At 42.0% G+C, this 13,325-nt stretch overlaps 1 protein-coding gene across 8 annotated transcripts in view; it reads left to right on the top strand.

The window, feature by feature from the left end:
- LOC109912937 (NAD kinase) overlaps positions 1-13,325 on the top strand; it is a 126,192-nt gene that overhangs the window by 100,204 nt on the left and 12,663 nt on the right. For 7 of the 8 annotated variants that reach the window (XM_048614939.1, XM_048614938.1, XM_048614940.1 and 4 more), the window contains 3 exons: positions 24-181; positions 1,443-1,525; positions 3,391-10,014. In XM_048614939.1, the coding sequence (XP_048470896.1) occupies positions 24-181; positions 1,443-1,525; positions 3,391-3,535 (386 nt within the window). In that variant the 3' untranslated portion in view covers positions 3,536-10,014. Of the gene's footprint in view, positions 1-23; positions 182-1,442; positions 1,526-3,390; positions 10,015-13,325 lie in introns of those variants that run through there. The other variant, XM_048614941.1, reaches the window with a different exon arrangement.

Below are 13,325 nucleotides of genomic sequence, written 5' to 3' on the forward strand. Positions count from 1 at the left end.
CCCCCCCCCCCCCCCCCCTTTAGGAGTGATTGTTTCCACACCAACTGGGAGCACGGCGTACGCTGCAGCGGCAGGAGCCTCAATGATTCACCCCAACGTTCCCGCCATAATGATCACCCCCATCTGTCCGCATTCCTTATCGTTCCGACCAATAGTTGTACCGGCAGGAGTGGACCTCCAGGTAATGCCATTGTCTGTGATACACCAGACTGAGGGAACTTGGGTAAACCCACCTTCAGCAATAACGCCTTCAACAAAAAAAACTTTCAGCAGAAAGAGTGGCTGGGGAGCAGGATGTCAGTATAAATACACCCCCATTATCTCAAAGGCAAAAATACTGCAGAAGCTAGGAATCTGAAACAAACACAGAAAATGCTGGAGGAACTCAGCGTCTGTGGAGGGAGAAACAGAGTTAATGTTTCCAGTTCAGTTTATCCAGAGTTCTGAGGAAGGGTCACCGGACTCAAAACATTAACTCTATTTCTCTCTGCACAGATGCTGCCAAACCTGCTGAGTTTCTCCAGTATTCTCTGTGTGTGCCTTCCCTGTTGTGTCACGTTTGCAATTGGTTTTATTGGGCTGGTGAATGTCATGCTCTGGTTTGAACCTGACTGCCCGTTTTCGTCCTCGCATCCACCAACAGCTGAAGGCTTCAGGGACTCCTGCATCAGACGATTCACTGTTGATTTTCCCTTTGCAATTGATTCCTCTTGTTGTCCCACCTCAAATTGAGAAAAGAATAACCCTTCTAACACTGCACTCAAACCCCCTCAGCACTTACAGTTTGAAAAATGAACTAACTATCTTCTGACCTGATCCACTCCCATTGTTTTCTGCAGCCCTCCCACTTGGTTTATCATCATATCTGACTGTTTTATCAGTCACAGTAAAGATGATAGGCTGGTCGGCTAATTCCAGGTGGCTGAACCATCCTCCGTCAGATACAGTGGAAATCTCCCAAGCAACGCGCCTCCCTGAACTTTGCTGCAGATTTGCAGAAACTGGGGCAAGGAGAAAGAAATAATTTGAAAGATGTGATGAGGATTTTGACCAGTCCTTTGCCCAAGTTGGGAACTATTTGAGAAGCACCACCATTCTGGAGCCTGGACTTGTGTGTCATGGAATTAAATTTCTTAAACTTTATTTTTTCAAATGCACGGCCCCTAATAATGTAGATGAGCGGGAACTGTTGCCACAATGGAACCGATGTTTTCACTTTAAATTTAAATTGGACAGTGCAGAAACCAATCTGAGTTTGAGCCACATTCTGAATTTTCTTCAGCTGGTTGTTATCCCCTTGTTTTGGAGCATGTTTTTCCACAACCATGAACATTCTGTCATGACCTGTCTCCCGTTTTCACCCGGCTCCACTTGGCCATTGGTGATCTCTTTGGATGTGGTTCAGATACAGTTTGATCCTGAAACCTGGGTTTTGTTTACAGATTATGCTGTCACCGGATGCTAGGAACACTGCGTGGATTTCATTTGATGGACGGAAGCGCCAAGAGATTTGCCATGGTGACAGGTAAGCCTCAAGAGGCATTGCCAGGTGCATGTGACAGTCTCTCTGAAGGTGACACTTCCTTACTGCACCCGAATGGAAGGGCGGCTCTGATCTGGTGACTGGTGAAATGTCCCAGCTTTGAACAGTAGAACAGAAGTTTATTATACAAAAGTAATCAAATGAGAAAATGAAGCCACAGAAAATGATTAAGGTCAAACCATTGAATGTTTTCAAGAAAATGTTAGATGTGAGCTATATCTAAGACTAAAGGGATCAAAGAATACAGGCCAAAGCGGGAGCAAGGTACGGAGTTAAATGATCAGCCATGATCTCATTGAATGGTAGCACAAAGGGCTGAATGGCCTACTCCTACTCCTGTTGTTCCTATCTACAAAAAAACACACAGTTTGAAAGTTTTCAAAACACACAGGAAATCAAAATGCTATCTACTCCCCAACGTTATCATTTTACAGTTCAAAGTCCGGAGAATTCTTTTCCGGTCCAATCTGTAGTTTGACTTTAATGGTTTCTTCTGAGTGGCAGTCCTGAGAGCCGAGAGACCTTTACCCTCGACTAACGTGCAACCATGAGCTTAGACTTTCCCAGTCTTTTAATAATCTGCAGAATTCTAACCCCACACACCTAATCTAGAAGTTTCACAAGCTTTTTCACAGAAGTAACTTATTTTCTTAACTGCTGTGAACAATCTCCTTTACCTGGGAGAAACGTTACTTGCTTCTGACCCTGGTTTGATCTCCTACAATAAAAACCGAAAGAACTGCGGATGCTGTAAATCGGGAACAAAAACAGTTGCTGGAAAAGCTCAGCAGGTCTGGCAGCACCTGTAAAAGAAAAAACAGAGTTAACGTTTTGGGTCCAGTGACCCTTCTTCAGAACACTACACTGAGTAGGGGTCACCGAGCCCAAAATGTTAACTCTGTTTTGATCTCCTACAAACGGCCCAAAAGCTTTTGACCAATTTTTATTTTAAAGTTGCTCATCCTAAACTCTGTAAAACTGGTGGTTTGATGTTTTCTCTCTCCAATCATTAGCTCCCACAGAATAAACAAGCTTCCATTAACACTCCAGGGGTCTTTGCAATCACCAGCTCCCTGACGCACACTGGTTTAAAATGATGGTTTTGTAAAGTCTGACTGAGTTGATTATTAAACCCCTTCACAAAAATGGAACAACCATATGCCTAGTTAAACAACTAGTTAAAGAAAATGGTTCATACATAAATCTCACACTTAATTCACAGTACCTGTAAATCTGAATCAATGTGGAAGATTGCCACTTTGGAGTTGTTGACTATAACAAGCCTTTTGTGAATGAAGTCACCTGTAACATTCTCAAGTGACATTGTTCATGTCTTGTATTTTGCAAACGATTTAGTGAAAATTTGCTTAAGACCTAAGGAAACAAAATGTCTTCCCAAAGTGTATTAATTTAATTTAAATAAATAAACCTCTCTCCTCTTTTATTCCCAGCTTCCCCAACAGGCATTTTCTTGTAGTTTATAAGCTGTTGATCCTGTTACATTTACACATTGGTCTGATTTGGCATCAGTGGGATCTCTATCACTTGCAGCCTGTGTGTAGTTTGGCGCTTATTAACAGCATGGTCATCTCGCTGTTAGTGACAGGAGCTAAACCAGAGCGAGCACAGGGGAATAATGATGTGGAGGTGCCAGTGTTAGACTCGGGTGGACAAAGTCAGGAGTCATACGACACCAGGTTATAGTCTGATAGGTTTATTTGAAATCGCAAGCTTTCGGAATGCTGCACCTTTGTCAGGTGAAGGGGAATGATGCAGAGAGGAGTGGGGAAGAGGCCATGAGAGAGATTTGCACTTGTTCAATCTAGACTGACTTTTCTTTTTATCAGCATCACCATTACTACCTCCTGCTACCCAGTCCCTTCGATATGCTTCAGGGACCCAGTGAATGATTGGTTCGATAGTTTGGCTGAGTGTTTACACTGGAACGTGAGAAAGAAGCAAAGTCACCTAACAGATGTGGAGGATTTCTGAGAGTGGTTCGGGAACAGCATGCCTGTAACATCCATCTCCAATGGAGGTCCTTTCAACCTGCAGCATTGCAAAGAGCATTCCTACATATCAGAAGAATCTGTTTTGTCTGCGCTGCTTAAACAGACACACAGGAGCATCACCCTCTCCAGCCATTTGGTAAACAGTGAGGTTTTAATACTTGTTGCAGATTGGGTAAAGACAGTCACATGTTTGAAAGTACCAAATACAGAGAAGATGGTTCCAGAGAGAGCATTTCGATGATGTTTGCAGCATTTGATGCTCTGGCATCTTAGGAAATGTCACCCAACTCCTCATAAATATCATTCATATCGAAAGACTTGAGAGAAATATTGAAGAAGGATTCGAGTTGGCTGTTTACTGCTTTCTTCAGTTGTTCTGAAGGAGTGTGGTGTTTGAAATGCACTAAAATGTGGATCTGTTTCTGAACGCTGTGGCCATGGCACTTAGTCCAATGTCCCCCTCTCTCCCAGACCGACCGACCGTACCTGGGGACAACCCTGTCAGATACTCTGTACAAACTCCATCTCTCTCCTTTCGCTGACCCCGTTTTCTCTTTGTTTATTTTTCCAGCTGTGCTTTTTTGTTATAGTTTAAAGTGATGTTTTTATAAAGCAAGAATGATGAGCCTGTGATCTGCTATCAGCACTGGGCTCCATGGTGTGGGGGAAGGACTTTTACTGAGTCAGCACCTGCTTTGGGTTCAGTTTTACCTGAGATTCTCAACTTTGTCAAACTCCGATGTGAGCACAGCATGTTCATCGTCTCTTTGTTCTTTTCACTTGAACATCAGAAGTGCTGAAGTGCAGGGTATATTCTTTGAGGCGAGGTGGGGGTGGTGGGCCATCAGTTAGCTCAGTTGGCTGGACAGCTGGTCTATGATGCAGGGTGATACCAACAGCGTGGGTTCAGTTCCTGAACTGGCTGAGGTTACTATGAACGACTTTCCCTCTCAACCCCTCCCTGAGGCGTGGTGACCTTCAGGTTAAACCCACCGCCAGTCACCCCTCTATAATGAGACAGCAGCCCTATGATCCTCTGGGACTACGGTGACTCTATTCTTTGAGAATGAAGAGTACCATGTGAATATTTGCTTGATTAAAACAAATCTTGTAAAGCTTTGACAAAAGCAGAAAAAATACAAAAGCAGAGCCGATCACATAAGGGTTAAAGGATAATTTATTTCCTCTCCTCCATTTTCCTTTCAGTATTTATTGTTGACAATCTCTGATGTTGCTGCTTCCCAATACCCTGGCTTTTTGTCCCATGTTGTAGCTGCTGTTGAGGACTGATTACATTGTAAGCTGGTCTTGTGTCAATTATCAGATTCTCCTGAGGCTAAGTCAGGGATAGTAAATCAGTCAAATTCTTCACCCCTCCTCTCTGCACCCAGAGGAACACGATTTTAAAATTATTGTGATTTATTAAGTGGGATGTTCTCTGTGGCGTAAATCTCTTGTGTGTCATTTAAAGAGGAACAATGAGCAAGCATTTTCAGCACTTCAAGGAGAGGTGAATGTTGCAGCATTGAGCACGGTGATAACACGAACCCAGTCAAGCATCTGACAGACTGAGCCATCAACACATCTCGCTGCTGGAACTGTGTGGCATGTTGCTCACTCAAAGGGTTGAAAATCCTGCATGACCTTTGGCTGATGGGTTCAATTTGTATCCGAGTTGGAGCTACGTCCCAAGAATTGTCTGCCACAGAAATTCACTAAAAGTAAAGATTAGTGCTGCATTTTGCAGTCTGTTGCTGTCATTGCTAATGACTTGAGTCTATTTCTGAAGCCATTGTTAAAGCTGCTGAAGCTTCCATTACAGCAGCTGGTTAGCAGTAGTCACCCTTCCTGGGCTGGTTTCCATTCTGACCTTGTGAGGTGCAGACATCCAGGTGCCATCATTAAGGATTCTTCTTCCAGTCAACATCCAAATGCACAAAATCTGATGTAATTAGGTAACAAATGAGAATTTTCAAAACTTTTGGATTTTAATAGACCACCAATCTGTCTGGAAGAGGTTACACTAAAAGTCTGAAACCAACCTAAATGTATCCAGCCTATATAGGTAGAATTTTACGGTGCAGTTCTCAGTAAACACACAGTTGTTTGATCATTACTGATCCCGGTTCAGGATAAGGTGCTGCTTCAAGTCACCACAATATCGTCAATGTAGAGGAATTGAAGTTTTCATTCTGAATCAGACTGGTTCACCTTTTAGATGAGATTTCTGAAAACCCAGTTTGGGGGTATCTATATCACTGATGATTACATGTCACTGTGATCTGGACGGTACATTGGAAGTCCTGTTGTTTCGAGCAGGTTAGTTGACACTGGAAGTATAGTTTAGTTTCATACACACAGGTTTACTGTATACTCAGTCAGATGGTTTAGCTGGTATAGAAAGTTCCAAAGTAAGTTTATAGTTCTCTCATACACTCAACCCCTAACAGTTCAGGACAGTAGCTTGCACCTAATTTAGAAAAGTAAACACAACTTGTCTTGATAAATAAGTTTCATTTTAGTTCATGTTGCTAAGGCAGCAAAGGTCATATTATTTTGCTGTTAATTAGAAAGTGTCCCAGCAAAGGCAATCTATAAATGGGCATGTAAATGGAATTTATTAATATATCAGCTATTACATTGGGTCAATAAAAACCAAAAGAACTGCGGATGCTGTAAATCAGGAACTAAACCAAAAGTTGCTAGAAAAGCTCAGCAGGTCTGGCAGCATCTGTGAAGAGAAAATCAGGGTTAATGTTTTGGGTTCAGTGTTCCTTCCTCTGAGCTGTTCTGCAGAAGGGTCACCGGACCCAAAATGATTACAGGATCTCACACTGAGTACCAGCACCAATCTCGTAACAGGAAGGTTTGCACCTGTACAGAATCTTTCATGACTTCAGGATGTTCTAAATGATCTTTACAGCCTGTGAAGTACTTGTGGAGTCACTGCTGTAATTTACAAAGTCCATGCCCTTTTAATGTGGGCGGATGATGATCAACATTATTCAGCCATGTGCACTTTCCAGTGGCATTCACTGGATAACTGCTGGGAGCTGGAATTTAGATTGTTACACTTTCTTTTTATCTTTTGCTTTCAGATACAGATTCTAGTTACACTGCACAAGATCAATTCTATGTGATTTAGCAGTGAGTTGGATTAACTTGCTCTTGGTTTGCATGGAAAGTATATTTCTGACACATGGCAAACTCGCACTGAGCTGTACACTAATTTTACATGTCTGTTTCTGAAATGAATATTGGAGTCAGTTATTGTAGAAGAATATTTTATACTTCTGCCTTTTTTTAATATTTCACAATTTCAGCAACAGTCTATCAATTTACCTCTGGTATGAAAGAGTGCACTTCAAGAAAATACCTGTCAAATATTTCACTTTTGAAGGAACCTTTTTTCTAAGGTTTTGGAGTAGATTTGTAGCTCGGGTTGTGGGTGTTGAGATTGGTTGGCTCACCGAGCTGGTTTGTTGTTCTGCAGACGTTTCGTTACCGTGCTGGGTAACATCCTCAGTGCAGCCTCTGATGAAGCGTCGGTGTGTTTTTCTGCCTGGTTTTTAAACTCTGGGGTCCGTTGTGATGGATTGCCTCACTTCCGGGTTTCCTCCGTAGTGGAATGTATATGGGGTCGAGTTCAATGTGTTTATTAATAGCGTGCTTCGTGGAGTGCCATGCTTCCAGGAATTCTCGTGCCTGTCTCTGCCTAGCCTGTCCCAGGATCTTGGTGTTGTCCCAGTCGAAATCGTGGTTCTCCTTGTCCGTGTGCATTGAGATGAATGAGTATGAGTGTTGTTCTGTGGAACAACAAACCAGCTCGGCGAGCCAACCATCCTCAAAGGAACCTTTTTTATTCTACAAAATATCCAGTCACATTGAGATTCTAATCTCTCTCACTCACTCACTGATCAAAGAAAGACCATACTGGATCTGCCTAGTTTTTAAATGAGAATGATTTTTTTATTCTAAATGTTCAGCTAAATCACCCAAATTCTAATGAAGGATCAAATCCATGTCATTGAAATTTGTGTCTCTTTCAGATATTTATCGCTAGCTTTGTATCTCCAACAGTTTGTAGCTTTCAAGTTTCATTTCACACACTCTTCCATAATTGATGAACCCAGTCATAACTGTTTACTCTTAAGTGGGCCCCTACTCCCTGGACAGTGCAATGTGAACTGCACAGAAGGTGTTTTTCCAGTTATCATTCATTCATGGGATGTGGGCATCACTGGCTAGACTAGCATTTATTACCCATCCTTAACTCTGCCTCCTCCCCCCAAGCACACGCGCACACACATGGTGATGAGCTGCTGTTTGAATTACTGCAGTCCATCTGGTATAGGGACACAGCCTTGATGTGCCATTAGGGAAGCTGTTCCAGGATTTTGACCGAGCGACACTAAAGGAATAGCATTAAGTCAGGATGGTGAGTGGCTTGGAGGAGAACTTGCAGGGGGTGGTGTTCCTATGTACCTGCTGCCCTTGTCCTCCCACACAGGAGAAGTGACAAGTTTGGAGGGTGCTGTCAGAGGAGCCTTGGTAAGTTGCTGCAGTGCAATTTTGTAGATAGAAACACACACACTGTGTAATTTAAAATGTTGTACAACTTAACTCATTCAGCTACTTGTCTATCAGGATGTGCGTACATAATTAACTTTGATAGAAATGAGTTCCAGCCATAAGTTGAGGCTGATTTGGAGATCAGTTTGGAGTTGGACAAACCCGTTCTGAGAAATGGTGCAAATGCTGGTTTGCAGAGAGCCATCTTGCCAGGCACTGTTTTATTGTTGCAATCAAAGATTTCCCTTTTAACAAGGATCACAAGGAAGATAAATGCATCAATTTCAATGTTGATCTTGCTTTGACTTGTTGGTTGTTGGAGGTTGCAATTTTTTTTTATTTTGAGAGAAGATCTGATTCCTACTGTGGTTTAGGGCATTGGTATGAATTAGCCTAATCCCTGCATCACACATCATTCAGAAAGGGTCATCAAAAAGGACGTGTTTAATGTTGAAACTATACTGTGGTAGGTTTTGTACCAAGAGCTTGACAATAATGGATCAAAGTGGTTTCTCTGTTTGTGCGCCAGCCATCTCTGAACGATAGACCCTCCCAACTCAACGTAGAATCTGTCTCATTCCTACAATGTTGAATGCACTTTCCTCCCGTTTTAAGCCATGAAAACAGAGTTATGTATGTGTGTGTCTTTGTGTGTACGTGCTAGTAATCCATCCAGTCTTGATAAGGTTGGAATGTACCTTCACTCTTGCACTTTTGTGGTTTTGCTTGTGGGATTACATTCGAATGTGACTTACAGTGCATCTTGACTCCTTTTATATATAAAAAAAATCTTCCAAAGGTTTGCTGGTTGAATCTTCTTTGATCGTATACTATTGAGTAATAATTTATTGCAAAGATCTGTATGTTATTAATTGAACTTCTTGGCTGCCTTGATTGGAATGTTCATGTTAATGTTTCCTGCATGAACCTCTGAACCTGTAATATTTCCTGGGGAACTGTGTGAAGGCCAGCTTTTCCTCTTGTAGAACAAAACCAGAAGTTGCTGGAAAAGCTCAGCAGGTCTGGCAGCATCTGTGGAGAGAAATCGGAGTTAGCATTTCGGGTTTGGTGACCCTTCCTCTGAGCCCTTTCCTCTTCTAGATTGTTTTTCCCCTCAGTTGTAAAACTAATCAGTAGAACAGAATTAAATCTCCAAATAAATTGACTTTTTTTTAAAATAAAGAATGTGTTTTCTAAACTCTGGTAAATCTACACAACATTTTGTTAAATTTTTAACCAATACCACTCACTTTCTTTACATAATGTATGGAATGCAGTGGACAGTTTACTTGTAATAATGAAGTCAGTACAAACCCCTCTCAATACATGCGGAAATTTAACAGCAGCCCTAACAGACTTGGAAATGTGTTTAAAATTGTGTAAAAGCTACACACATTAAACAAACTGCCTCTCATAAATATATCATTAACTGTGCAATTTTATTACATCAGAATTTCTACTTAAATGTAAATATATCATTAAATTTAGATTGTAATTTAAATATCTTTTACTCTTCAGTTGTTCTTGGACTTCCTTTGATTTGAGTTTTACAAATTGTATCATATTTATAGTGATTCAAGTTCTTTTTAACAACCAGTTTGAAGAACCACAGTGCTTCTGAAGTTTTCATTTCCCTGTTTTTAACTGTACTCTATGCTTAGATTTTTTTAAAATCTGAAACACAGTTGTGTCAAGCTGTGCTGAAAAAGTTCACACCCTGAACTATGAATTACCAGCAAATTGAATGAATAGTTTCTGAATTGTAACTGGGATCATAATGTTTTCTGTTTATACAACTTGATATTTGTTGAACATTAGTAAAGTTGTTATATGTAGGAGACTATTTTTCAAATCTTTTACTAAATAAATTAACCTGTGTTTTATATATTGAGGTTTCTGATGGTTTATGTTTGTTCACTCTGCTGATTTTCATTTTTCAAGTGTAAGATTAATTCCAATCCTGCAGCAATGTTGTAAATCAAGCATTAAAAATGAGGGAGGATTCACCCTCTAGTCTCATTTTGGCAATGTTTAAAATGTTAGTACACAGGTACAGCAAATGATTGGCAAGAAAATGAAATGGAATATGAAAGTAGGCAGCTTTAGCAACAGTTCTACATATTAGCTGGTGGCATGGTGGCTCAGTGATTTAGCACTGCTGCCTCACAGCACCAGGAACCCAGGTTCAATTCTAGCCTCGGGCTAGAGTTTGCACATTCTCCCCCTGTGTTTCCTCTGGGTGCTCCGGTTTCCTCCCACATTCCAAACATGTGCAGGCTAGGTGGATTGACCATGCTAAATTGCCCATAGTGTCCAGGGATGTGCAGGCTAGGTGGATTAGCCATGGGATGTGCAGTGTTCCAGGGCTAGGGTAGGGGGCTGGGTCAGGGTGAGATGCTCTACAGAGGATTGGTATGGACTCAATGGGCTGAATGGCCTGCTTCCATACTGTAGAAATTCTATACTGCATAATTTTGGTCATCTTATTTAAAGACAGAAGCAATCGGAGAACATGCATTCTATGAAATGATCTTGCGAGGAAAGGTTGGACGGTTTAGAAGGATGAGTGGTGATCTCATTGAGATGTAAGATCCTGAGCGAACTTGACAGAAAGAATGCTGAGAGGATGTTCCTCCTCCTAGGAGGGACCAAAACGAGTGAACACCGTTTACAAACAAGAGGTTTCCCATTGAAGATGAAGGATCGAGTTTTCACTGAAGTGATCTATTGGGCAGGTGGTGTGGCAGAAAATTGATGTTATCATTTCTTCCCAAGAATTCCACAGATGTGGCCATGGATTAATTCCTTTATTTACCTGAGCTGTTCCCAGGAACAGAAAGCAGCCATCAGCATCAGGGCAAACGCCTATTGGTTCAACAAAAGAATCAATTAAAAATTCCTGTAACTGTTGGAATGACTGTGCAGTGCAAGGGGACATGGAAGATTTTGCCAGACTCCCCAGTAAAAGGAAAACCAGATTTTACTTCCTGTATTGTATTGTATTGTACTGTCTCACTGGCAGCAATTATTGGAGTCAGTGGTATATAATGTGGTTGGAAGTTATACTGTCCAGACCAGTGGGCTCCCAAGCTTATCTGCTGAAGCTCACAGGTCACTGGTAATTTGATCTATTTTTACTGATGCACCCACGGGCAATATACTGCCATTGAGACTCTGGATTCTATCTGAACCACACGGCCTGCACTCGTAGTCTGCTGCATCTCAGCCTCTGCCTCACAAATGATGATTGCAAGTTCTGAAAACACTTTTTCTTACAATTATATATATATATCATTCTGTTCCATCATAAACAAATCTCGAGTGATACAAGTTATTTATTCTTCCCTTTAGACCCTTTATTTGTTTGTTCATGCGATGTGACATAACTGGCTGGGCCAGCTTTTATTACCCATCCCTAACTGCCCTCTGGGTATTTGAGTTTACGAGTCTGGAGTTACATGTAAGTGGGACTGTTTAGGAATGGTCCCTTTACTTCCTTGAAGAGCATTAGTGAAGCAGGGTGGGACTTAACACGCTTGACTGTGGTTACAGGACCACTATTAGATGAACCTTCTTTAATTTTGATTTTTTTTTGTTGAATTCAAGTGTTGCCATCTGCCATGGTGGGATTTCAGAACACTAGCCTTGGCTTTCTGGGTAACTAGTCCAGAGGAATTACCACCACCTGCCATCTCTTACTGATGGTCACATCCTCTGTCACAGACACTCCCGCACACTGACTCACTCCCCCTGCCACACACACACCCCACACCCCTTCACCCTCATATATATACCCTCTGCCACATAGGATGTGATTGGTGATGTTAGTGTTACATTATAATAAATTATTAACAGATATTCTCACTGTGCTCCAGTTAATCTCCTGAAAGCTGCAGGCCTTTTGTTACCTAATACTGCCAACACTTTCTTACCATTTTCGTGACAGGTCTGTAGGGGACCTGCGTGGTCCAGGTAACTCAGTTGTCATTTTGTGATGTGGAAGCGCTGGCTGAATTTACAAGTGCGAGCATTTGCTGCAGCAGGTTTTGTGAAGTGCTTTTTTGTGTGTGTCAGGGTCAGAATTAGAAACAATTAATATCAGACCAGATCCAATTCAGCTTCTGTGGCTCATCTGCTGATGACAGATTTAGTTCAGGAGTCATCAGGCTGGTTGCAGAATGAATTGTCTGTCTGTGTTAAGTAGGCAGTGATTTAAGCCAGACCTGTCTTGCAGGTGGCTGTCTGAATCCTGTAAACCTTTAAAGGGACCAGAATCCAATAAACTCAGATTAAACCGTTGCTTCCCCACTGGACCTTTTTGGGTAGGCAACAGCCTGTGTTCATTTCTGGCAGCACCTGACCAGTGGTTAGTTACCCCGATGCGAATGGGTCAGGCAGATGCCATCATTACAGGGAAAGTTAAACCGTACCAGTGGAAGGTGTGGGGTTGGGGGCAGTGTTGCAGTGTCTTCTAACTGTGTCAAATTGGTCTCAACATTGCATTCCCACAATTTCTGGACTCCAAAGAATGTCATTATCCACTAGCTCTAGGGGGGAAGGGATTCAGAGTTGAATCAGAATCTACTTCCTCACTGCCTCATAATAAATGGAATGTCCAACTTGCTGAGCCCTTCCACCCTGATGTGACTTCTCTCAATCACTGAGCTGCTGAGCTTCCCTTCTCAACCACCCACCCCCCCACACACAATTCAAGGCTTCTTCATTATCCCGTTGGGTTATTTATAAGAGGGCTGCAGGGATTAATGAATCAAAGGGAGGAAGAACAGCAAAGGAACTTCACCTTTCACTAATGCATTAAATTATTAAGTCAGGAGTGTGATAGAATACTCCCCACGTGCCTGGATCAGTGCAGCTTCAACACTCAAAAAAGCCTGATATTATTCAAAGCCAAGTAGCCTTACTGATTGCTATCGCATCCACAAACATCCCCCACTGACGCTCAGTAGCAGCTGTGTGTACTATCTACAAGAGGCGTTTTGCAGCAAATCACTAAAAATTCTCAAACAGCACCTTCCAAAGCCATGACCTCTACCTTCTAGAAGGACAAGGGCAGCTGATACCCGGGAACACCACCCCCTGCAAGTTCCCCTCCAAACCCCTCACTGTCTGCCTTAGAAATATATCGCTGTCCCTTTACTGTCATTGGGTCAATATCCTGGAGTTCCCTCCCAAAGGGC

Source organism: Rhincodon typus, chromosome 31 (assembly GCF_021869965.1).
Source record: "Rhincodon typus isolate 14 chromosome 31, sRhiTyp1.1, whole genome shotgun sequence".
Lineage (NCBI taxonomy): Eukaryota > Metazoa > Chordata > Chondrichthyes > Orectolobiformes > Rhincodontidae > Rhincodon > Rhincodon typus.